Source organism: Hoplias malabaricus, chromosome 9 (genome assembly GCF_029633855.1).
Source record: "Hoplias malabaricus isolate fHopMal1 chromosome 9, fHopMal1.hap1, whole genome shotgun sequence".
Taxonomy (NCBI): Eukaryota; Metazoa; Chordata; class Actinopteri; order Characiformes; family Erythrinidae; genus Hoplias; species Hoplias malabaricus.
The window spans coordinates 26,799,287-26,827,047 of NC_089808.1; the positions used below are offsets into that span (position 1 = coordinate 26,799,287).

At 38.7% G+C, this 27,761-nt stretch overlaps 1 protein-coding gene across 1 annotated transcript in view; it reads right to left on the reverse strand.

Annotated features, from left to right (window-relative positions):
• The window catches only part of pcxb (pyruvate carboxylase b), a 231,877-nt gene that overhangs the window by 179,687 nt on the left and 24,429 nt on the right, over positions 1–27,761 (reverse strand). The window contains exon 8 of the mRNA XM_066680927.1: positions 12,581–12,699. Coding sequence (XP_066537024.1) covers positions 12,581–12,699 — 119 coding nt within the window. The remainder of the gene's footprint in view (positions 1–12,580; positions 12,700–27,761) is intronic.

Below are 27,761 nucleotides of genomic sequence, written 5' to 3' on the forward strand. Positions count from 1 at the left end.
CATCTCACCAGGGTAAGACCATTTATTCAGTACGACGTCCCTGTCACTGCACTTGGGACCCTCATAGACCACAGGGACATTGCCCCCTGTTGACCCCATCAATATCTCCTTTAAAAGCTACCTTTATAAGCTCTTCTTGGAGGTCTACCATCCAAACTGTTGGGTTTCTGCCCAAAAAATGTTAGAGAAGTCAGAAAACAGGGTCAGTAATCATTTAACTCATTACTGATTACAAATTTTATTTCATAAATTTGCTACTGATATATTTATCAGGAAATGAAAATACAGTAGTTGTCATGGAGTTAGAAAAATGTAAAAAAAATGAAATAAAACATTCGGATGTTTTCAACACATCACAGAAAGTGCCTTGTGCTATAGAGAGTGCCTCCTTAAAAGTCAATGTCTTTAATTTTTCGTTGTGCCACCTCCTCATTCCTACTTTCACTCAGAGTGCTAAAGTGTTGCATGTTCTTATCAACAGCCCTGATTATTGTCTTTGACGGGTTATATTTCTCATCCGAATGAACACACACACACACACAGATAGACACACGCGTGCACAGACACACACTCCCAGTGACTCAGAGAACACACTGAAGAGGAAGATAATAGGATAAGAATGAAATATGAGCAGATAAAAGAGAAAAATCTGAAGTAATAAATACAGCATCAAAGAGATAAATGGGGCAAAACGAGAGAGGGAAGGGTTGAGAGAAAGAGAGAAAGAGAGAGAGAGAGAGAGAGAGAGAGAGAGAGAGATTCATGGCACAAAAGGCCATAGGAGACAAGGATGTATGTATATGAGTAAAATATCATTCACATGCACCGTTATGTCGCCTTGTGTCGTTTCTTAAACTTTAATTGCAAACCGTATTTCTGCAAAAGTGGTGACATTCTGTAAAATGTAAGAAAAACAAAAATCTGTATCATATATACGGTGTGTGGGTGTGTGTTGCCCTGTGGGGGACTGACGCCCCCTCTGGGGTGTGTTCCCACCTTGCGCCCAGTGATTCTGGGTGGGCTCCGGACCCACCGCGACCCTGAATTGGAAAAGCGGTTACAGACAATGGATGGATGTAATATATATATATATATATATATATATATATATATATATATATATATATATATATATATATATATATATATATTCATTCATATAATATAATACATATATATATATTCATTATCTGTAACCGCAAGGCGGGAATACACCGGAGAGGGTGCCCGTCCTTCACAGGGCAACACAGACACACACACATTCACTCACACCTACGGACACTTTGGAGTTGCCAATCAACCTACCTACACGTGTTTTTGGACTGTGGGAGGAAACCCACGCAGACAACACACCAACTCCTCACAGACAGTCAACCGGAGCGGGAATCGAACCCACAACCTCCAGGCCCCTGGAGCTGTGTGACACTACCTGTATATATATATATATATACACACAATCAGACAAATAAGAGTAAAGAAAGTTAATAGAACCTTCATTGAACTGGTCACAGTTGAGGGTATTGTGTTTGGTAATAAAGGTGCCTCCATACAAATAGTCTTTACAAGCAAAACCTGATCATGCTTCACCAATTTGTGCCATACTTCAAATTTCATGTGCACAACAATTAATAAACACAGCTTGTAAATGTAATTAAAAGCTGGTCAGAGAATATATCAAAATTATTTTGTATATTTTGCAGTAAAATAAACATTCAAGGGGATTAACAAGTCACAGATTCCTGTTTTTACTGCATTTTACAGACGTTTCTAACTTTTCCAGGCATTGGGTGTGTAAATAGTTAAGATGTAAACAAATAAACATTTACAACAGCTGTTTTACACCAGTTACACTGACTGCCTTTGTTTATTGATTGTGTTTTGGCCCAGAACATATATAATATTAAAACCACATAGTGGAGAGACCACGATCCTGAAGTGGATCAAGAGGAAAAGAAGTTGAATGAATGAATGGTGGAGATAATGCTTATAGGAGAAGGATTAATTTGTGGGTTATTACTTTCCTTCCTTTTGCAGAATTTGTGCAGTGTAAACATACATTTATGTATAGGTTTTAGTTTTTTAATATAAGATGGACTCTCCCTGGTTCTTCCAAACCCCACCCTCTATTGTTTTCCTTGTCTTGATTTTTTATTTTGTCTGAGTGTGAGAAAATGCCTAGAAGACACGTAAATTTGTCTGTTCTTAATACACCAAAAATCTAATGAAAATTAATATAATAACAATAAAAAATTTGCCAATATGTCCTTTCATTGTGCAAAATATCAGATAAAAAGGGTTTCAAACCATAGCAATGACCTACTTTACAATGTTTTATATTTCAGATCTGTATATTAGGGCGGCACGGTGGCGCAGCAGGTAGTGTCGCAGTCACACAGCTCCAGGGGCCTGGAGGTTGTGGGTTCGATTCCAGCTCCGGGTGACTGTCTGTGAGGAGTTGGTGTGTTCTCCCCGTGTCCGCGTGGGTTTCCTCCGGGTGCTCCGGTTTCCTCCCACGGTCCAAAAACACACGTTGCAGGTGGATTGGCGACTCGAAAGTGTCCGTAGGTGTGAGTGTGTGAGTGAATGTGTGCGTGTCTGTGTTGCCCTGTGAAGGACTGGCGTCCCCTCCAGGGTGTATTCCCGCCTTGCGCCCGATGATTCCAGGTAGGCTCTCGACCCCCCGCGACCCTAAATTGGATAAGCGGTTACATGGATGGATGGATCTGTATATTAACTTAGTCCCCTCCAGTGTGTATTCCCGCCTTGCGCCCAATGACTCCAGGTAGGCTCTGGACCCACCGTGACCATGAACTGGATAAGGGTTACAGATATTGAATGAATGAATGAATGAATGAATATTAACTTAGAAAACTACTTATTAAAACTACACCAGCTGTTAAAGATGGTGTAAAGACACTTCCTTGCACTGTTGGCTGAAGGTTACTACCACAAAAACACAATACACCATAGTTCTAAAGCATGTCCTAAAGCCTGACAAAGCAAATATATTTTGAGTCATATTCATGGCTCACTTATTAACTTACTGATGCTAATCTAATCAAGGGATTGTGTGCACCTACCAAATAATCCTCTACCCTATGTTGTCACTACATAAAACATGTCTAAAATTTTTTGACACATTGCCAAAGGGCTTAACCTGAACTTCACTGTTTAGCCACATTCATTCATTTTCCTTCAAAACAATATACAGCATCCTCCAAGTAATCTTCTAAAACTAAATTATACTGACAGCTCACTCTTTCAAAATTAGTTTAATCTCCTTCTTAGAGCAAACTGGGGAAGGATTTCAAAAAGAGTATACTCTAATACAGATTATCAGACTAATGCCAAGTATGGATGTGGATGGTAATTTTACTCACATTCACTCACACACTCACACCTACGGACACTTTTGAGTTGCCAATCCACCTACCAATGTGTATTTTTCGACTGTGGGAGGGAATCGGAGCACCCGGAGGAAACCCATGTGGACACGAGGAGAATATCATAAGATATCAATTTATTAATAATATAATCATTAATCCATTCATTGTCTGTAACCACTTTATCTAGTTCAGGGATGCAGTGGGGCCAGAGCCTACCCAGAATCATTGGGCGCTAGACAGGATTACACCATGGAGGGGGCGCCAGTCCTTCACATGGCGACACACACACACACACACACACACACACACACATTCACTCACACCTATGGACACTTTTGAGTCAGCAATCCACCTACCAACATATGTTTTTGGACTGTGGGAGGAAACATGAGCACCCGGAGGAAACCCACACGAACACCGGAAGAAAACATTAAATATCAATAAATGAATAATATAATCAACCCAGCAAAATGTATACATTTTGCATATTAATATAATAAATATTTTAAGATCATTCAGAAACAAATAAAACACTTATTGAAGCTCTGGAATTCCACTGTTACATACCACTACCTCACTCATCCGTCCAAATAACAGAGGATTAGTGAAGTACTGTAAACGGTACATTTTTCAAATGCATTTTAGTCAGTGACATAAATCATGTTGTAAGTCTCTTAAATGATAACTTGCCAAATGACTGAGGGCAGAAAAAGCAAAAATTGAGCTAAACATCAGTTTAGAGCGACATTTAAACCACACGTTTTTGCAGGGTGAACACAGCTGTTTTGAAAACTGAGAAACAGGTATTTAAAAATATTTCTTTACTGTGTACCTCCTTCTGTTGGGCTTAATAAGTGTAATAAACATGCAAATTATCTGTTATTTGAGATGTTTTTTACCGCAGGGCATTTCGTTTTCACAAGCATAACTGTGCACATACCTTCTTATATTTATACATCCGCACATGCATTATACATGCAAACAACTGTTGAGCTATTGTACTGAAGCCCTGCCCTGTTCCATTAGTCAGAGGCTCATCAGTGGACCAAGAAACTGTGACACACACAATCAATGTCTCAAAACACAGCCTAGAGACAATCTCACATCAAAGTGATTGACAGCTTTGTAATAACGCCCTCGCAGTGTAGAGCAACAATGGAGTTAGCACTCAATTCCTCTCATCTCCTGCAGAAATGGAAAAAAAAGATGCGTCTAGGAAGAGAGGAAGGGAAAAAGAAGAAAAAGAACCAAAGAGCAAGAGAAGAAATTAAAAAAAGCACAGAGGTCCTCAGAGGGAGAAATTGAATTAGATTTTTTTTTTTTTAGTTTTCATACAAGGTCAAAGATTGGACACAGCACTGCAGTCAAAGCAGATTCTGTCTGATTTGCATAAGCATGAATATTCAGTGAGGAATCTGACGGCACACACCCCTTCCTATTAATAAAATTGTTAGCTTTAAGCTCCCTTAACTTGATGCACTCAGTATACGGTGTGTATAGGGAAGTTGTAAGGGTTAAAAAAGCACTGACCCTTAGTAAATTACAAAGAAATCAAAGCTGCAGAAAAAAGTGACATCTTCCCTTAACTGTGTGATCCATGTGACCCAATAATATGATGCGGTATCATCCCACTTCAAGGGTTTGCTGAGCTCCAAGTAGATCCTAAAGATGGGAGGTGGAAAGCTATGAGGTTGTTTTTTTATTTCTAATCCCAACAAATTCTGTCCTCTCCAAGACAGTTGATGTGTTTCCATTTTCAGAAGGTAGGAAAGTTTTTCCCTCCTCAATTGATTACTCCAGTGAGCTTCTCAGGTTGAATGAAGATGATGATGAGGCCCTGTGGGGATTCTATGCATTTATGTGTGCGCGGAGCTCGGTTATTTCAGAGGAAAGTCTTCTCGTAGTCAGTGCAACAGATTAGAGGCCATGAAACCCTAAAGCAGATTTATCAATGCTCAGCATGGGGCGACCTCCTTATCACACAGAGCAGGCCTCAACAAAGAGCTCCACCCTCAGGACCATTACTCCAATCATATCATAGGCAGCCAGCCACAGATCCCACACAGTAAGCCATTTGTATTGTTTTACAGCACTCACTAAGGCCCAGCATGGAGCTCTGCCATGGGCCTTCTGCACCCTCTAAGGTTGCAGCAAAAGGCCTGAGTGGAGAGCTCTGCTGCAAAGCTTGGTCAATGAAGCACACAGGGCAGTTTCCTCTGACCTTCTGTAACAGCTGGATCCATTTTTGCTTTGTTCCTGAGCTGAAACATTGTGCTGTAGCTGGTACCACATCTTACACCATTCAAGGAAGAAAGGAAAATATATCAAAAGGCTGAGACAAAAAAGCAGATGTTTGATGGTTCATCAGAAATGTAAAACAGGAAAGGTTTCCAATCACACTAGAAAAAGAGGGAAAAATGGTAACGATAGTCAAAAAGTGTTTTCTTTGAATTAGTATCTTAAAGTACCACTTAAGAAAAAAAATCATGACCAAAAAAATATACCATATAGTTGTTCAGAATGGGAAAAAATGCAAGCAAAATGCAAAGCCAGAACTCTAGCTGAGACCCGTTAGGAACCATTACATTTAATGAAATCCTGTCTCCTATGCCCAGTGGCTATAAAGCTAACGGCTATTGTGCAGCCAGCTTCCGGCTCTGTCTGGCACTTTTATCAAAGTGAGATAAGCCCAAGGTAGTAGCTGCCCTTTCATAATTTTGTGCTGATCTAGGACCAGCATCTTTAACACAAAATCCTATGCTGTGCTGTTGCAGTCAATATTGCAAACCTGAGCTCGGATCAACTTCTGACAGGAAGAGATCAGAGGTGCCATTCAGATGGCTTCTAGAATTTGGTATTTTTCCCCTGGTCTATGGAAAAGGCTAGGATTTGCCTAGGGCAAATCAGTCCGACGCCAGCGCAAAGAAAAGGTCTATGCCTTTGCGAAGCATCCATTCAGGACGTGTAAACGATTCATGAGCAGTCTGATGATAATAATGAATGTTCATCGAAGTGCTGCCCCAGGACCAATAGAGCATTTTTTCCCATTCAAAAACAAATTTACTGTGAGGAAATGATGTTATAATGGTTTGGAGAAAAGTATTTAATATTTAGACACAAGTGTGCGCATGTGTACGTGTCTGTGTGTGTTTAAGAACGTTATGCATTTTTGGAAATGATGGTAGAGGAGGAGGAATGAATGCATAAATATCTACAGACACACAAAATGTGCATAAACATCTACAGAAACAAAATACATTGTTTGGAAAACATAATTGTGAATTTTGTTAAAATGGAAAAGCAGAAAGCTACAAAATGCAAATATGTCTACTAACCTTCCAGTAATTCTACTGAGTGCTCTGATTACTCTGACCAATCATACACTTGTGTGTTTCTGTGAGGTTTCGTTGAATAAATATATTCATGTAATCCAACTACACCATGACCCTCAACTGGAAAAGCTGTTACAGTTACTATGAATGAATGAATGACTTAATTAATTAATGTAATTTTAGTAAAATAAATCATATCTACCACAATAATGCAGGCCATTCCTTAAGCATGACACAAGACCGATTCAACAGTGAGTTTATATATGCAAAAAGGCACATCTCAATTGCTATACATGTAAATGTGATTGCAATTAGTGATGTTATTATTAATTATGCTAGTTATTAAGTTAAATAACCATAATTAATCATCAGATGAAAATGTAATGTCATGGGTCTGAAAGAATGTGTATCTGTGAAAAAGCTATTACAGAAAAAAGAAAATTGACCAAAAAACCCGTAAAACTACACTACAATACTGATTTGCCTACAATGATAACTGAGGTTATTTTAAGGTAGGGGACTTGAAATGGACTGATTGAAATAGCAGCTTTTTATTAATATGCAGTACACACAAGAGCACACACCCAGGGCATGCGGTAGGGCTGTGAAAGGAGACTAAGGAGAAACAAACCGGAGACTGAATGCTAGTGGGAGGTCACACATTCAATAAAAGTTACTGACAAGATAGAGACAGAGGCAGCAAAGAGAGACGGGGGCCAGGACGGCGTGGAATGGACCTCAAACACAATGAGAAAAATAATGGCAAAGGTACAATGGAAAAACAATGGGAGGCAGAGGGACGATGGAAAGGCCAGGATATTGGAAAACGGTGATGAGGAAAGGACTAAACAAAAGCAAGAATGAAGTAAGATGATAAACAACAGGTTATAAACAGAAAGGAAAAGATGAATGTTTATTAGTGGCAGTTTTCTTGAGCCAGCCAGGTTCAACCGAACAAATAAAAATCCTATGTAAGAAACTACCAAACAACCCCTAATTGGGAAATCAATAAGCAATTAAGTATAGTAAATAATTACATAATGAGTGAACAAAAAAAGCAAAAAAGTAAGAACAACCAAATAACTTTAACAAATAAAAAATAGTGCCGATGTATGTAAACGGGACAACAGAAATAAAAAAGATTTGTGCAAGCATGTCAGGTCAGTTCTTTACCTTTAAGTAGATAATGTCATGATGGCACCACAGGAGAGCCATAGTGTTGGGATAAGCGAACACTTAATCTGCTTTAGCGTGCCATGCTCTCCTATTGACACCCCATCAGAGCCTATTCATGCCGTAATGACACGAACAATGTGTCTACTACTGATCTCATTTCCATTTCAATCATTGCAAATTAGAACAATTTAAAGCCCAGCACAACCAAAACACTCACTTACAGATTAAAAAGGAAAATAAAAAAATCATACTTGCTCAAGCAAATAAGATATACGGGAGAAAAAATATGCAAATATGCAGAGAAAACACTCAATATTCAGACTAAAGCAACAGGGAGAGGTCTGTGTCTGCTGATGTGTGTGTGTGTGTGTGTGTGTTTGTGTGTAGTGTCATTTATGCAGATGCTTCACTTCTCTTCTGTTTTTATTAGCATTGCTATTACTACTGCAGAGATGAAGAAGGTTAAGGACAGGAAAAGAGACAGATATTCATATGGCCACCAGCAATGCTGGTGGTGCTTGTGCATGCATTCAAACGTAACATAACCAGAGGCGTCAATAAAAAGAATTACTAATGTAGACTAGTGACAGGGGGAAAAAAAAGTATCCTAGACAGGATGACTCCGGTAAAATGGGCGATAAGTGCGGCAGTAGCTGCTGAATGCATGAGAGGAGTATAAAAATAGATATAAGGAAGGAGAAAATGGAAAAGATGAACGAGTAGCAAGATGAGGACAGGAGCGTGACATCCTCTCAATTGCAGGCAGTTAACTAAATGATGGCACCACTTATCTATCTATGGGATGAGAAAAGCAGAAAGACAGGGAGAGGATTTGGACTGAGAAAGAGAGAGAGAGTGTGTGTGGGTGAGAAAAGCAAAAAGAAACAAAACTTACTCACTGTTTAATACATAGTTTCCCAATTATTCCAGCCTTTTCAAGCCATGCCTCATTTCAGCAGAATTCAACTGATTTTTCAAAATTTAAACTGATAAGATGAGAACACAGTAATTCAGATTGCTGATGTGAAACGTTGAGTTGAATACAATGGCCTAAAATACAGCATTTGACTAAATGACTTTGTTCTGGTCTCATTGAATGTTTTGGAAACTGCTACTTCATTTTACATTCCTCTCACAAAGTTATTAAATGAAATGAGAAATTAAATCACATTTGCAACTTGTCTTATCCCAAAAAAACACATTTTATGTGGACAGGTACATTTACAAGGCCTTGTAAAGAGAAAAAAAACGTAATCTTTATCAACCACTTTATCATTCTCAACATATCAAATAGTAATTAGAATGATGTTTAGTTACACAGATTATTTTGTATAGTAAATAACATGAACATGTTTAAATTGTAGACAACGTGACAACTGGAACTTATCTACACCAGGGCTACACCATACTTATTTTATATTTATTGCAGTATTAAAAAATATCACTTACTCACTGTGTAGCCAAGATTGTCCAAAAATGTCCACTTCCATAAATAACAGTATGCTTTACAAGTTCAGAAACACACATCTATTTGAGATTATTTAAGGTCTCAGCATGGTTTGACACAAGAATATGATCATTTAGGCCTGTAGCCTGTAATGCTAATAGGAAGGGTATATGTTTTCATTACCTGTTAGACACATTTCCCTTGCAGTGCTAGTACAGAGCTAACAAACAAACATCCAACATTATATATGTATAAATAGGAGAGCATGGCACGCAAAAGCAGATTAAGTGTTCGCTTATCCCAACACTATATATACATATATATATATATATATTACCTGTTCATCAACATGTGTGGTTGTGTGGGGAAAGTAATTGGGCTAGCTATAGCTATAAGCTAACTATAGCTTTATAGGTCAAATTCAGAGGTGGCAAATCAGATCCAGAAATTAAACCCTTCCCGGAATTTTGTTTAATCTACAAACAACTCCAAGTCTGGTTTGAGATGATTAGAGAAGGAAGGCTGTTGAAATGGAGAGGATTTTTACTTTTTTAGTAAAATAACACATCTCTAACACATCATAGTCAGTTTGGAATTCAAATTTTAACTTTATCTGTAAGATATCCCAGTAAAATATGCATATGCTTTTTAGATATGCTACTTTAGCATACACAAACACATTAACTAGATTACAACTTCTCTGTGATGACAGTCCAATGTCCGCAGGAATTGATGGATGATGTATTTGATATTCTGCTGTGTAAATGTGAGCAGGCAGTGGAAGTCGTGGAAGTCATGGAAGCCAATTCAGTGTGACAGTGTCAATTGCACTTGGCAGGTTCGATATCTATTATATATGAACCTACATTTCCCCACTGGGAATCTCATTCTCAGAAACATGCACAAAAGTACATATATGATAGATGTGTTATATATATATATATATATATATATATATATATATATATATATATATATATATATATATAACATATATATGCCTGTTACTGCTTGTGTACGGGCTGAGGGAATAGGAGATGAGAGCGCCATCAATCATTCCACTCATCAGTCTGATAATGTGGTGTGTGAGTGTGTGTGTGTGTGTGTGTGTGTGCAGAAGTGTGTGTATATTTGTGTGAGAACTCGAGTGATATCAGGCTCATCTCTGTGTCATTACAGTGCAGCTCATAGGTTATCGGCGGAAGTGAAAGCTATTTATATCCTCAGTCTCTTCTCTCCATCTTTAAAAAAACATGCACTTTGTGTAATAGTAATACAATACTGAATAAGGCCAGATGTTTGAGAAACCAAAAAGCAAAATCTCTACAAAAATAAAATTAATTACAAAATATAACAAACAAGACAAAACAAAAAATAAAAATATAAATTTGAAAATGAGGGCACTGTCATTTACAAAAGGAATTGTAAAAAAGGTTTCTGTAAACAGATGTCCATTTTTAACTATATGTTTTGTATTTTATATAAAATAATCAGCTTAGCAGCTACAGTTAATGCCTGTTGAGCATACTTATGTCACCTGAGTTAAAATAACTGTAAAGCCAGGTTATGAGCCAGTTTTTAAATGGCTGGTTGTTCACCTCAGTCGACACCATGCAAGTGCATCCACACCTACACATTCTATGTCATATGACACACTCAACTATTTAACCTCTTGGAGCTGTACTGCTGCATTAACAGTCTAATGAGTGTCGCTCTTGACTTTATTCTTCAACACTGTCAGTGTGCAGCTATATGTTGCTCAATTTAAACTATGAAAATCAGCCCATCAACAAAGGTGAACGTTTTGCCCATAGAGAAATCTATAGGATATGCAGAGACACAATATCACTGAACTAGCTCAAATGTACATTCACTTTTCCACAAATTCTCTTGCTAATTTGCTCAGACTCAAAGAGTCTATCTGTAGACTCATTAAAATGAAGATTTTTTTTAAAGTATTCATTACAGAGCTGAACTGTATCCACCCAACGTTGACTTAGGGAGCAGGTAATGAAGCTAACCAATACCATACATCAGCACACAATTATGAGAATTTTACTGATTCAAGTGTAGAAAATAGGCCTAAGTCTTGTGTACTGGTGAGCAAAATCAGGTGGAATGACAGCTGAAAAGTCATGTATACAATGGTTTGAGTAGTTGTTATGTTTTGCTTTGTTGTGCCTTATGTATAGTTTCCTTAGGTAATTCTTGGTCCTGATTTAGCAGGCAAGCAAATGAAGAAGAACAAATGATAAACAGATGTTACTGCCGTGGGAACCTTTTGGCTGTACAATAGAGGTTGACAGCATCTCTGAAAGGATTACAGGGTAATCTAATTTTTAATCTAATTCTTGGATGGAAATGCATAATGGATTTGTTTCCATCTCTGCATATGATTGTTTTCAGGCAAATCTTGCAGCCTGATTAATTTCACAACCAATAAAATGTGAACGGAGGAATGTGCTTATTTGAGCATTAACTGCATATACGTGAGACAGTCATCAATTATAAATACAGTCATCAAACTTAAACACTGCTATACATCTTATCAGTGGTATACCTCCTTACAGCGCTAATGTATAGCTACACCCATGACTTTGTTCTCTCATTTTTAATCTCCCATGTTCCCTTTTTCCTCCCTCTGGCTGCTTCTATGGGTTTTCCTATTATCCGATTCACACTCTTGCCATCAATCTAAACATTCTCCATTCCCTCGCCTCATTCATTTCTCTCTCCCCTTGACCAGTTTCTCAGGGAAGAGGTGGCATATTCACATTCATCCTGAAGACAATGCACCTGCCGGAGTGTGTGAGGGCACATGCCTGCTGAGGTACGCCAAACTGAAAAAAGGCTCTAATTTTCATGTCCTACACCCAAGCAGCTCCACAAAGGCAGCACAGCACAACCTCACACTGTACACATAGCAGACACTTCAGTGTCTTTCACTTCAGACAAGCACTTTAAATATGTCTAAGAAATGTGTATGTACTAACAGGAAAAAATAAACAATACTGTATGAGAAGTGTCTGGGAAAGGGCGTATGAAGACTTTAAATAATGAATAATATCAGGATATAAAGGCTGTGTGAGAGTGACAGGTGTACTGAGAACAGCCAAAAATAGGAATATCAATCTTTTCCCCTACCATCAAATAAATATCTACTTTAATTTCTGTATCCATGGAGAATACATTAAGGTAACTATGGGTTATGTTGATAGTCACTGTGATTGGACACTCACTCAGTGATCTCCTCGGTAACAGTGTGCTCCACCTGTAGGCGGGAATTGACCTCAATGAAGTAGTGCTTGCCATGCTTGTCCACCAGAAACTCCACTGTGCCTGCATTTTCATATCCCACCTATACAGCAAAACAACAACAAAAAAACATGACTGAACGCACTCCAAATATCACAAATACAAGTGCACTTTTTCAGATTTAATAAACAACTGTTTTTTAATCAAACATTTTTAATATATATATATATAAAGTTTACTGTAATATGCTTGTCTTTTGCAACTCAAAAAGCTATGAGATATCTCAAAACACATTTAAACAAGTTCAGAATGAAACAGAACATAACAGAAAAAATGAGCAGTGAATTTCAATTCAAAGTCAAAGTCTGCTTTATTGTCAGAGCTGCAATACATATAGGACACACAGGGGATAGAAACCGCATTACCCTCACCCACAGAGCATCAGTAAACATTACATAAACACTAATCATGAAAAAAAATAAAAATACATATAAAAGTCCTTGATAGTGACATAAAAAACAATAATTATTGATATAATTATCTTACATATCAACAGAAATAAGTAAATCTCAAGGCACCTCAACTCCAGTATATTTGTAATATTGGAACAATTAATTAATGTTTAGGTGTGTTCTCCCTGTGTCCGTGTGGGTTTCCTCCGGGTGCTCCGGTTTCCTCCCACAGTCCAAAAACACACGTTGGTAGGAGGATTGGCGACTCAAAAAAATGCGTCCGTAGGTGTGCGTGTGTGAATGAATGTGTGTGTGTGTTGCTCTATGAAGGACTGGTGCCCCCTCCAGGGTGTATTCCCACTTTGTGCCCAATGATTCCAGGTAGGCTCTGGACCCACCGCGACTCTGAACTGGATAAGCGCTTACAGAGAATGGGTGGATGGATAATTAATGTTTACATTTATGAACTACAAGAACTACATAAAGTGATGTGAAGCAGGCAAGATACCAAGGAATCCTTTAAGACTGTGAATAAAGATGTCACAAAATAACTGAAAGGCAAGCTCATTTGAAATTGTCCTCAGTATCACTACTCATAAAACTGAAAAAAAGACATAGAAGCCAAGGGCAAGCATGTAGCTTGAAAATATCAGAATCCATTGGTCAGTTCATTTCCAGATTCTCAGCAGCACTGTCGCCTAGAGCCAGAGACCAGCTAAGGTCATTTGCTCTGGCACTTTCTGAACAAGACCTCATATCAAATCTTTGAGAACTAAGATTTTTATGAGAACATGTCTGCCAAATTCTGTCATTTTACTCTCATATATCAGTTTCTATCCAGTTTATTAATCTGTTCGGGACATACCATAAACCCAGAGAGAGTTAACAGTTTTCAGCAAAACAGGCCTCGGCAGGGAGAAAATTGATGTCACAATTTCTGAAGCAGACTTCTTGAATCCTTTGGGAAATCCCTTTCACTCAGACCCTATGCAACCTTTCAGCATCTGCTAGAAATCATCCATTTCTACCGATCTGGGATTGCTTTGCTTTATCCAAATCCTAAAGTCAACTATTATGTGAGAAAGGGCAGAACTGATCTCAAATCAGTGTAACCAGAGATCCTCTAACAGCACCTTTCAAGCTCTTGGTGGAACTGATCCATAAGCAAAAGGGCCATTCTGTGGAACAGCAAGGCGCAAATGGTAAGAAGGGAAGAAGATTTTTGGGGAAAAAGCGTGGAATCAGCAGGACTCCTGGCCTGGATGAAAGCCAAAATGGAGCTCTATATTCCATATTCAGAAGAGCAAAAAAAGTGAGGGATGAAAGAGAAATAGAGAGAGCATGCTGTGGGAGAGTTAAATATGAAGGAAAATGACTGAAAGCCAGCTTAGTGGCTGGCCAGAAGAGAAATTTGAAAGCTATTGCCATGGTGATACTGCGTAATTATGTATATCAGGGCAATACAGATCAGGTCATGACCCAGAGGAGCTTTAGCCAAGAGACCACCAACATATTACATACAGTAAACCCCAACATCCGCTCAAACATCAATCCTCCCCTCTGTCTCTCTCTCTATCTCTTGCTCTCTCAGATTCTTTCTACCCCCCCCCCCCTCTCTCTCAGAGCGGATTGAAAATAATCCGGTGCCAAAATTCACTGTAATCTGATCCAATTTCTCCCCTCAATTCAGTGCTACCTACTAATTCCATATTTCATCTCACTGTGAGCACACACACACACACACACACACACACACACATCACACTTGCACATATATTTTCCAACAAACACTCACATTCAAGCTCTCTCTCACACACACAAACACACCTTCAAAAACACACACACACATTCTCCCACACACACACACACACACACTCACCCACACATGCTCACACAGCATAAAGAATAAAGATGTTATTTGTTCTCTTTGATCCTTGGTTTCACTGTGTGCGTGAAACCACACACAGGCACACAGGTATTGCTATACTAGGGAGGACACTGGGTTTGAGTTATTCAGTTAGGATACTACACCCAAGTAACAAACCTATGTGACACCCTTTCATTGTGAGAACACTGAAGCATTCAGAAACCACTAAAACCAAATCCAAACACAGAACTACTTACACCCTGTTCTTCACAGATATGAAACACAAAAATGAATTAAAAACGAAACACACGTGTTGCCGCACACTCATATGAGCGCACTCGTATGCAAACTGCTTACAAACTGATTTGACTCCATCTATTATTCAAGCTCTCTTCCTTTCCTCTCCTTGCTCCAACTTTACCCCTCCATTCACTCCGGCTTTTCATTCAGTCCTGTGGGATTTGACTCATTTTAATCTGCACTGACTAATGTGACCATGTTGACGGAGTTCAAAAAATATGAGAGAGAGAGAGAGAGAGAGAGAGCATAGAATAAAGAGAGATAGAGATAAGAGAAATAGCAGGAGAGAAAAAAGGTGACAGTGAGATTGAGCCTGATGTTGACAGAGCGAGAGAGAGAGAGAGAGAGAGAGAGAGAGAGAGAGAGAGAGAGAGAGAGGGAAAGAGGAAGAAAAATAAAGGGATGAAAGAATGAGAGTCATAGAGAGGTATAGCAGGAGTGGAGCAGATGGTGAGACGATGAAAGAAGGACAGAGGGTGAAAGAGGAGAGGAGAGGGGAAAGACCCTGCTTAGACAGAATAAACATCACTGACAGCAATTCACGCAGACAGACAGGTACACTGCGTGGGGGGGAGGGGGTAGAAACACAGGACAGATGGTGAAACTACATAGAAGCAGACAGAGATAAAGAGAATAAGAAAGATAAAGAGAACCAGAGTATGAAAAACAGACAGGGATAGATAGATAGATAGATAGATAGATAGATAGATAGAGACAGAGAGAGAGACAGATAGAGAGATCTGAGAGGGAACAGAGTGAGACTGCAAGACAGGGGGAGACAATGACAAAAAGAGAAAGAGGGCAAAAGTGAAAGTAATCAGTGTCTTTTTGATCAGATGCATTTGCAATGACACGCATGATTATAATCGGCTTTCTGTTGGAGAGGACAAGCGGCTGCTATGGTGACAGCACACCTACAGATGTGACCCAGAATAAACGAGAGACAGACGGGACAGAGAAAGAGAGAGAGAGTTAGATCCTGACCCTGAAATAGTATCAGACCTCAGAGAAACAAATTGCTTCATTATTAAAGACATTAAGGTCAACAGTGAACTGTTCACATCGCACCAATCTGTTTTTAGAGGAGCTTTACATTTTCAAAATATTCTTTTACTGATACTGCAGCTAATTTATTTTGGGGTTTTTTTTCCAAAAGACCTTCCTGTGTGAACTGAGGTAAACTAAGAAAAAGTCTCATCTCTGCTGACCCAATAGCACAATGAGTTTTAATTAAACGGCTTTGTTTTCAGTGTTAATGAATAGGCAAAACATTTTAAGGGCAAAAAAAAAAAAAAAAATGCAAGCAAGACTATGCAAGAGGCCCACTTTTTAAGAAGGGCTTGCTTTTTATTTACTGTAGGTTTTTAAGATATCAGTATGACCTTTACCACATCTGCTGCAGAGATTAAAAGACCCCTAACCAAAGCTTAGTACAATTCACTGCATTTACTCCACTACGACTCATTTAGCATTGGTTTATATTAGAGGCAACTGTTAATGTGACAGTTTGAAAAATCATTAAATACTTTTTTATTTTATTTTTTTTGTTTGTTTGTTTTAAACACATTTAAAGAGGCAAATAATGACAAAACAAACAACTAATGGAAGCTCTTTAACCACCCAAACAGCATGTTTAAAACCCCACTGAAAACAGCTCTGAATGGTCTGGACCTAAGCATTAAGCTAGGGTGACCAGACCTGGATGTCCTCTTTTTTAGACTTAAAAAAATCCGGGCGGAATTTCACAAACGTCCGGATTTTGTTTTTCTAGAGCTTACATAGAATTTCGAGAAGCGTTTCGTTCACAAACTAGTCCCGCCCTCCCCTACTCCGATTGGTTCGCTTGAGTGAGAAGGGGGCGTGGTGAAGTAGCCTAAAATCTTCGGATTGCACGGTCTGACTGTAGAGCTACCGTTATTGGTCGATAACCTTCTCTGTAAACATTTAATTGGTCAGTCTGCACGTCAGTAGTCCTTGTTTACGTCAGGCAAAGCTCATGTACCTACCCTCATCTTGAGCAGCTATGTCGAAACGTAAATGTAAGTTCTCGGATGAATTAAAAAAGAAATTCCCATGTTTTATGTAGCAAATAAAGGTGTAAGGGACCTAAAAGCACACATAGGTCCCCGCCCCCCGAGGCGTGTCCTCTTTTTCACCATCTGAGATCTGGTCATCCTAATTAAGCACACGTATCAAATGTGGCCAACGTTTCTGAGACACTTTGTGATTGGTGACACTGAAATTTTGACCTCCAAAAATGATCCAACTCTATTTTGTTTTTGGTCGATTAAAAAAATCTAAAACATTGAAAATATTACAAATGATACAGACCTTAATTATGATTTATTTAGGTTTACGTCTGAGAGCATAAAACTTAAAACCAAACCAAACAAAACCAAAGCAAACCAAAAATAAACATCCCACTCTTCTACTATGTGTTTGAGTGTGTGTGTTATTCATTGCCCTTCACTGTTCAGCAGATTCATAGCAATAAGTGATGCTGCCGTGAGGAACTATTTCACGAGGAACATTACACCAGGGATATATATTCTGTTTATGTGGATTATCAAGGGATACAACAGCCAAGAACCTCTCCATGTTTTAACACATTAAAAACACCACATTACACTCAATACGCAGACCACATTAAGACAACCTATGTCGAAAGGAATGCCACTTATCGTGGAGATGTTTTATAATGACTAGAGAATAAAAACCAAGTGAAAGGGTAACTAAATATATTAAATATGATGTTAGCTTTACATTCGCCCAATTTTTATTAAAATTACTCCTTACAAATTAAACGTTGCAGCAGTTATACAATCCCATATCAATTTTAATACAAAAAACAGAAGCTAATGCTAAAGAGTAATAATTGAAACATCCCTACAGCCTTAAAGAACCAAGTAAACAAATGCATTATCACAGCAACTATAAAAGAATCTACACATCTTTATTCTTGGTATGTTCATGAGTTGGGTTAGCACTCTATGCAAAATCATGAGCACTGCGTGTTAGTGTGGCACTCACTTTTCCCCAATTAGCAAGTTGCTAGCCAACACAGACATCTTGTGGGTAATGTAAAAGAATTAGACCAGAATTAGTGTTCTCTTCCAAATGTGTTGAGCCGTCCAGTGTTGGAATGTTGGCAAGAGGCTAGCCTTTACTTTCCCAAGTGGTAGCAGTTTGTGCCTAGGGACACCTGGCTAGCAGTTAGAATTGACAATTGCTACAATACATTGGGTGTGAAATTTGTGAAAAAACAAAACTAACCAGATATGTTTTGGGTTAAGCATTATTGTTTTAAGAAAATACAACTTGATATTACTTCCAAATCAAACCAAACTAACACCTCACTCTTCTAATATATCTCTCTGTGTGTGTATGCACAGGTATGAATATGTATACAGCATACAAGTGACTTCTTTACAGTAGTTGATTTTTAAAGACAATACTTTTATTTTTCACAGTGCTCTTCTGATAACTGAATAGTCTCAATGGGGCTTTCTGTTCAAATAAAGAAAAAAAGGAACATTTACACCAGTGAATAACTGCTAACAATTGTGTTTAGATCTACAAGACTCATTATTTTCTACCCGCAGGAGGTTCTGGGTTATAAACTTATAAAGCATTTTAACTCAGTTCAGTAAACATGTTGCTTTTCCTGCAAATGTAATATTAAAATTAACATATTATACAGAGTCATAATAACATTTCACTGAATATAGCCTTGATATAATGCCGGATAATATACAAGAGGAGACTACAGGGACTCTAGAGTAAACTAAATGTTAAATACGTAATATAATGATTTTGCGGCTCTGTTCAGATATAAATAGTATGGTATGTCAGAAAGCCATGAATGAAGTCCCAGAGAGAGAAATGGAGAGACCAGCGTGGGAGAAAGAACAGATAGGAGAAAGAAAATGAGAGAGAAAAATAACGAGGAAAGGAGAATAAAAGAGGCAGGCTCAAAGAAAAAATGGGGAGAGGGAAAAAATAGAAAATCGGGAGTGGAGTGAGAAACGAAAAGAGGAAAAAAAAGCAAGCCAGAGGGATGATGGGAAGAGAAATAAAAAAGAAATTTAAACTGAACGTAGAGGGAGAGGTAGGTACTTAAAGAAAAAAAGATGATTCAAAAATTAGAAAGATGGATTTAAGACAAGACAGAGAGAGAGAGAGAATGAGAAAGGAAAGAAAGGACAAAGGAATCTGAGAAGAAGAGAAACAGTGAGAAAGAGAGACAGAAATCTAAAAAGGGAAACATAAACACAGGGTTTAAACACAGAAAAAAAAGAGAAACCCAGAGATGGAGGCAGAGAGTGAGTGGCAGCCTGTTTAGAAGTTATTGACTGACAATGACTGAAACAGAATTAAGTGAGTGAATGAGTGAGAGTGAGGGAGTGAGTCATTGATCCCCAAACCCATGTTTAAGAATCCCAGGGCAGAGCAACGGTATCCATGGCAACAGTGGTTATGAAATAAAATAAAAATAAAATACGTACTGCCATGATGACAGTCTGAGTACACTGCATAACTGCATCTCCTCCAAAACATTGAACTGTCTCATCTTACTCTTTTTACATTTCATCTCTGTGTGCTTACCTTTCATCTACCTCAGGCTTTTATGCACTCTCTCTCTCTCTTTCTCTCTCTGACTCACACTCTTTTTCTCCCTCTCTCTCTCTCTCTCTCTCTCTCTCTCTCTCTCTCTCTCTCTCTCTCTCTTACTTAATGCCTCTCAATCCCTCTGTCATTTCTTTGACACACATCTCTCTCTCTCTCTCTCTCTCTCCTAATGACATAAAGTAGAGGATCACATAGCTGACAGGCAGAGAGGCATGGAAAACACAGGAGTATAAACAGTGTCTAAGAATAGTACACTTCCTTTACACTCACTCCATCTTTTTCAGCCTCTCTGACACACCAGCAATTTTCTCTACCAACAATTTTGGAGTGAGACACAAATACAGTACATTTTATTCTAAACAGAGTGACTGAAGACTGTTGGCATGTGAGTGTGAGAGAGAGGTACATCAGCATGTCTTTCTCAGCCATATGCCACATCATACTTCTGTGGACTTGGACAAACTTGCTATGTGATTATCTGGACCTCCAGCTGATCAGTACATCACACTCCTATAGAACAAATGAGTCTGCTACAGACCCCTACTGTCCACACGGCCCCCAAAGGGAATAAAGGCCACACAGAATATAAAAGTCACAGCAAAGAATCACCTACTCTTCATTGCAGCACGTATGAACGTATAGTTTAAAAAAGCTTAGAATGTTGGATTGTTCCTTTTTTTCCCCTCCCTTACATTAAAAAATATTGATTGTCCATTATATTGTGTGAATTGTCCATGATGAGTGGACCAGAAGAAATTAAATGAACTGGAATATCATCTGGGAAAATAACCTGCTAAAAAGCATCTTGTACATAAGGGTACATTCATTCACTCATTATCTGTAAGTGTTTATCCAGTTCAGGGTCGCGGTGGGTCCCTCACAGGGCGACACTCACACCTACCAACGTGTTTTTGGATCATGGGAGTAAACCAGAACACACGGAGGAAACCCACGCGGACAAGGGGGGAACACTATAAGGGTACAATGAGTGTATTTTAGAAATTGTAGAGGATAAGGGCATGAGAAGAGTTTGGGTTTGGTGCAGACACTACATGCTGATGGTGAACCCCCAACAACCACAACACAACTCTGAATACACTGAGCACAAACCCACACATAAACATTTATGTATACAAACCAATTATGTAAATAACACATATTAAACACACAACCCCACAAATCAAGTCAAATCTACATGTATTCTCTACAGATGTTGTTGCAAAGCAGCTCTACAGAATTAGTCATGAGAACATGAGATAACCATAACTGTTTCACAACTGTTTCACAAGACTGCCAAGCCCCAGGCTAACCCAAGCACCCCATAGCTCCAGACCCCACACAGTCAATGGCTGCCATCACAGTATAAAACGTTTACTAAAAAAATATTTTTCAGTTTATAAAGACCTCACACACCCCCACAAATTTCTAATCTTCTTACAATGAACAAATTCAACTGATTTGCACCCATTGTAGACGTGGACAGTAATGCATGTCGTTTGTATGATTTACAACCAAAAATGCACATTATGTAAAGGGGGGGCTATGGTGCGGCTACACATGAACCTAAGCATAAACCTGCCCAATGACAAATGCTGGATAGAGGGCAGTAAACCCAGTTTTGAGCTGTGGAGCAGAGGAAGAGTTTTATCTAGTGATTAAACTCCATATTTTTAGGTAAGATAAGTTTAGGCCGTATACATCAGCCTTCAGTGCACGCATGTGAATAGTATCAGTATCAGTGCTAATCATTTCAAATATACTTCTGGTTAATTAAGGCAAACTCATAAGTAATTGATAAATGTGTTTGAAATCAGCAAAATGAAATTAAAAACAGTGTGTATCAAAAGAAAGTGCAGAAGGAGGAGGGATGCCACTGGAGCTAGTGCTGGCTAACAGAAATAGCATGAACACATCAGAAAAATTGACCCGTACAGGAATAATTACTGCCTTGACAACCGTCCCCAAAAACACTGCCAGCTTCTGAAGCAATCCTAATTACTGAATACAGGAGGATAAAACTCGTGTTACAGAAAATATCCCCCTACGCGTAAAACCATTTCCAGTTTATTTTGCCAATTTTACAGTGTTTTCATTGTGACCTTATAAACAAGTCAATCTATGACTGGGATCAAGACACTGATACTGATGGTTAAAATAGTAAACAGCTTGGCATGTGGGGAGGTGTAATGGCAAAAATAATGTCAGTGCAAGTGGAAATGATGCTTGATTGCTGTCCTGTTATATTCAGTAAATGTGGCCATGGCCCCAAATACAGGACAGGGTCTACAGACAGTTACCGTGACAACCATTCATGATGGCTGCTCAGGGAAAGTGAGAATGAAAATCTGAAGAAGTAGAAAAGACACACACACACACACACACACACACACACACACACACACACACACACACACAGAGAGAGTTCTTGTAGAATGGCAGTGAATTTGTTAACAGAACATTTTCAAAAAGATGGAAGCAGACAACTTCAAGACTCTTATCTTATGAAAGAACACTACTGTCTCTCATATCTCTCTCATTCCTTCTCCTCAAATAATCAAAATATCAAAACTATCAGCACTCTGACAGAATATTCAAGTGGGAAACTCAATTAAACCTAGAGGAAAAGGAATGAGTCATGAGACGTAGGCCAGGTCTGTGGCTTTTGTGCAACAAACTCCCTCTTTGTGTGTGTGTGTGTGTGTGTGTGTGTGTGTCTGTGTGTAACATTTACAACAACTGACACTGACAAGAGCACTGAGAGCAGGACGCTCAGTTGGCTGTGAGAGTGTGTGAAAGGTTGTGAAAGGCCTGAAAGCAGATACATACGGTTCTTAAAGGGAGGAATGTTGAAAGTAGTGATGAAAAAACATATATAATTTCCATCACTGTCATATAATGCACTACTATATTAAAGTATCATAACAATGTTTACAAAGTATTAATACTCACTATGGCAACATCACCACAGGATTTTATACTGACATAATTACATTGTGCCTCTTGCAAAATTCACATTGAAAACTTGCTATTTTATATCTATATTTACCTAAAAGACAATGCCCTTCATAACTGAAAGTTCATATAATGTAAATATGCAACTTCAACTGACAATTTTGATGTACATACATTTCATACTGTAATATCTGTACATTCAAATACATGTCTAGAAGATGTACACAGATATCAACTAATGCTTTAGCCATGATCCATTAAACCCTTGTGTCTTTATCTTATACCACTGATACCACAAAAACAAACAAACAACAAAGTAGGCTTTTGTTGTGAAAACATCTAATACACTGTTTAAATACTGCATATTGATTTATTTAATTAAACATTCACTCATTCATTCATTGTATGTAACCACTTTATCCAGTTCAGGGTCGCAGTGGGGCCGGAGCCTACCCGGAATCACTGGGTACAGGAACACACCCTGGAGGGGGCGCCAGTTCTTCACAGGGCGACACACACACTCACACATTCACTCACACACTCACACCTTTGGACACTTTTGAGTCACCAATCCACCTACCAACATGTGTATTTGGAGTGTGAGAGGAAACCGGAGCACCCGGAGGAAACCCACGCGGACACAGGGAGAACACACCATACTCCTCACAGTCACCTGGAGCGGGACCACCTCGAGGTCCCTTGAGCTGTGTGACTGCGACACTACCTGCTGCACCACTGTGCCGTCCACTAATTAAACACTTTAAATAAATGTAAGATGTTTTCAAGGGGAGCCACACACACACTGCCCAATCTCTACCTACAGCTGTAGCCATCTGTGTGCAGGACTCCAACTTTTTATTGACTCACTGCTGAAACATATGCACAAATGAAGAGTGCTTTATGTAAATGGGAGCTCAAACACTGAAACTGATTCACCAACTGCTCTCAAATATCTGCTTGTTCCCATGTCATAAAAAAAGTTTTATGAATCAGACTAAGAATGCTTTAAACTGTGTGGTCAACACTGCAGCCACTTTTCTGCAATTGTGATCAATAAAGGCTAAAGTAATTTAACTTCTCTACCAACAGTTTAGTTGGTGTTTGTAACAATTTTCTGATTGGAATATGTCATTATTTTGTCAATATGTCTTGTCCATGTGTAAGTTTTGCAGCAAGACTTTTCTTACATTTCTGCTTCAAGAACCATTATTTGATACATTCTTTACCTTTCCATCCTTGAATTCTACATTTGATGACTATGTGGATCATAAGTTATTTTTACATGATGATTTGCCAACTTCTATTTATCCCATATGGCACATTTACAGTGAAGTTAAGCATTTATCTAGCTCTGCTGGATGCTTTGAGGGAATGTTGCTAATATGCGAACAGAAATAGCTGTCTAAGCAGTGTTCTAGGATAGTTACATTCCCTGATAAAAATGCAGGCAACACACTGTGAGCTAATATGAAATAATTACTCCAGTTGCCCTCAAAACTGATTTCAGCATGCAGTGTGAATATGGATGTGACGTAAGATATTTTTGTAAATAGAAATGAAGAAGGAAGTCATATTTCATTACTTGACTACAATACATGTACAATTAGAAACGTTGAATTATTAGACAGATATGTACAGTATATGAGCTTAATGCAAAGTCAGTGATTTCAAAATTGGGCATTATTCAGCTTTGATTGTAAACAGGTATAGTGTGGATTCCAGAACCAGTGGCTCATTTTGAATCTTTAGCAATGTTTAAGTACTGAATCAAATGTTCCTTACTGATGATTTCCACCTTGGCTACTCTCATGATGTGTATGACAGCAGATAAACCCATCTGTACAGTGAACCTGCCTCAGATTGTCATGACTGCCATTAGGAGCACCCTGACTGGCAGCACTCCCAACAGACAGTGACCGAAGGGGAGGACAAATCCCTGGACCCCCAGGCCTTTGAGGTGTGTGGCAGCAACTTTCTTTGTAACAATAAAATAATAAAATAATAATAATAAAACAATAAAATTGTTTTGAGAGTATGCATTGTGTGAGAGTATGCACAGTTCTGTTTCTTTGTGCTAAAGCGTTTTTCTGTATTGTGTTGTTTCCAGCATGAGTCAGCTGACTCGACTAATATAAAAGGTGAGAAAGTTTTAAGCTTTTCTATTTTAGTCAACAGCATGGCTATGAGCGCGTGTGTGTCCAGACACGTGTCTGTGTGTGTGTCCATCCTGTGTAGGTATATGTGTACGAGTGTGTGGATACTGAATGAATGTCTTTGTGCTCTGGTTCAGGGCAAGAGTTTATATCACCAGAGGCCCCTCTGTTTGGGAGAGATTTGGCAGCCATTTGTGCAACACCCACTCTCTGCAGTTCACAGAGCCTCAGGGAGACTTGTGAGTATGTGTAGAGGGGCAGAGAGAGAGAGAGAGAGAGAGAGAGAGAGAGAGAGAGAGAGAGAGAGAGAGAGAGAGAGAGAGAGACAGGGAGAGAGAGAGAGAGAGAGAGAGAGAGAGAGAGAGAGAGAGAGAGCGAGAGAGAGAGAGAGAGAGAGAGAGACTGCCGGGATGCTGAATAATGATTTGTATTACTCTGGAGGGAGTAGAGGTGAGCAGTGAGGGGAAAATGATAGAACTGGGTTAGCTAAGGCTTGTGTGTTTGTTGGTAGTAGGTTCATTTTTTTAAAGGAAAACCCTTCAACTTTATCTACATTGGATACATCTGTAAGCAATGGCCACTTATCAAAAAAAAAAAAAAAAAATAGATTTCACATTATTTTTTAAACTTAGTAAAAGAAAAACACTGCCTCAAAACATCTTCACAGTAGAAGTCAAAGTCAATATTTTTTTCCCCATCTGAAAAAGCCACCACATGTCAAACATGCCAAGAGCAAAGAACTTGTTTTTCCTTATAATGTAAATGTAGTACTTTGTTACAAAGGTTTATTCTAACAGTGGTAATACGTTAGAGATGCAGTAGATAGAAATTCCTTTAAAAAGGCTGGAATATTCCTTTAAATCCTAAAACAGAGAGTTTATAGAATCTGCCTTCTCTATGACCAGTCACCTCCATGCTAATTGCTTCTAGTTGTGTAGTTATCGATTTGCCAATAAACCCATCTGCAATTTAGATCTGTTTTAGAGAGAAACAGAGAAAGAGGCATAAACACAGAGGGTGAAAGAAGCGAGAGCAAGGGGGAGAGAGCATGCGAGAGAGACAGAGAGAAAGAGAGAAATCATTGAACACACCAATTCTGGCATAGTCAGATATATCAGATGGGCTAGGCAGATAACAGGATCTGGACCACACACACACAAACACGCGCACACACACACACACACACACACACACACACACACACACACACACACACAGTAATAAACTTGCAATCGGAGCAGAAATCCATTTGATTAGATTCTGAGCCAAGTAGGGGTTCACAGCTCATAGACTGTGTCTATGTGCAGCCATGCCACCCACACAAGAATATCTTATGTTTGATTAAAATCTCCATTTTTGCATTATGCATTAGTCACTGATACAATTACAGTGAATTAGGTGGTTCTATGTGTATGTGTGTGTGTGGAGTGATGCATTGTGAGGTGGCACACTGCATATTTATTTAAAATTACCGTACCTCTGTTGCATGTATTTTAAGGCATATGCATGTTTTGAAACCATAGTGCCAAATATGCAGCCCTGCAGTTTTTGTTTTTTTTAAATCCGCCAAGTGTAATGTCATCAGTAGAGGGCAGTACCAGGTCATAGTATACAAGAAAGAACATGACAAAGGATGCGGGTCAGAGCTCACAGTGTGTGCTGTTATACAGCACTTTTTTTTAAAAGGCACTTTGAAGGAAAAAACAAAACAAAAAAAACCCCAAAAAACATCAAAACAATATCAAATCCAAACACGCTGTAACTCAGCCTGGTCCGCCAGCGTTTTGCTGCTTTTATATTCTGCTTCTGTTTCATTTGAAGAATGATAACTTATTTCATTACATTACATTACATTTACAATTCATTCATATTCTGCATTGACCCTTTCAGGTGTGGACTTTATCGTGCTTGTTTTGATGATGAAATGATGACAAATTCAAAATGCTGTACAAGGCTGTATGTGTGACTTCACCCATTAAAATGCATATTTGGAAAAGTTATCAAGATCAGACAAATTTGCTCCTAACTCACAAACAGCAACTGCTAATTAGTTTTATTATTATTCATTCATTATCTGTAAGCGCTTATCCAGTTCAGGGTTGCAGTGGGTCCAGAGCCTACCTGGAATCATTGGGTGCAAGGCGGGAACATCCTGGAGGGCACACACACACACACATTCACTCACACACTCACACCTATAGACAATTACTAACGTGTGTTTTTGGACTGTGGGAGGAAACTGGAGCACCCGGAGGAAACCCACGCGAACACAGGGAGAACACACCAAACTCCTCACAGACAGACACCCAGAGCAGGAATCGAACCCACAACCTCTGTTGACTCTGTTGAGCTGTGTGACTATGACACTACCTGCTGCACCACCACGTCGCCCTATATTATTATTATTATTATTATTATTATTATTATCAGTATTATTATAGTTTATTTATTTATTTATTTTTTGGGGGTGGGGGAGTAAAATGAGTGTTATTTTTTGTGATGAAAATATATCAAGGCATATATAATATTGAATAACATCATGCAGTTTCATCACACCACTTTAAATAGTTAAATTCCATTTAGTTTTACTTGAAACTATGAAAACAATGCAGGAGCAAAAACAATAAAAGAGTGACGTGCAGCTTCTTGCACCCAGAGGATTACACCTCTCCTCTCCTTCACTAATGAAAAATGACACTCGGGTGCAGTCATGCATTTGCTGTGGATGCCGTCCGTCTAGCATAAAGATTTTGTGTCTACGCAATTTCAAATTCCATTTGCATGCTACTTGCTGAATTACACCAGCTCTGTA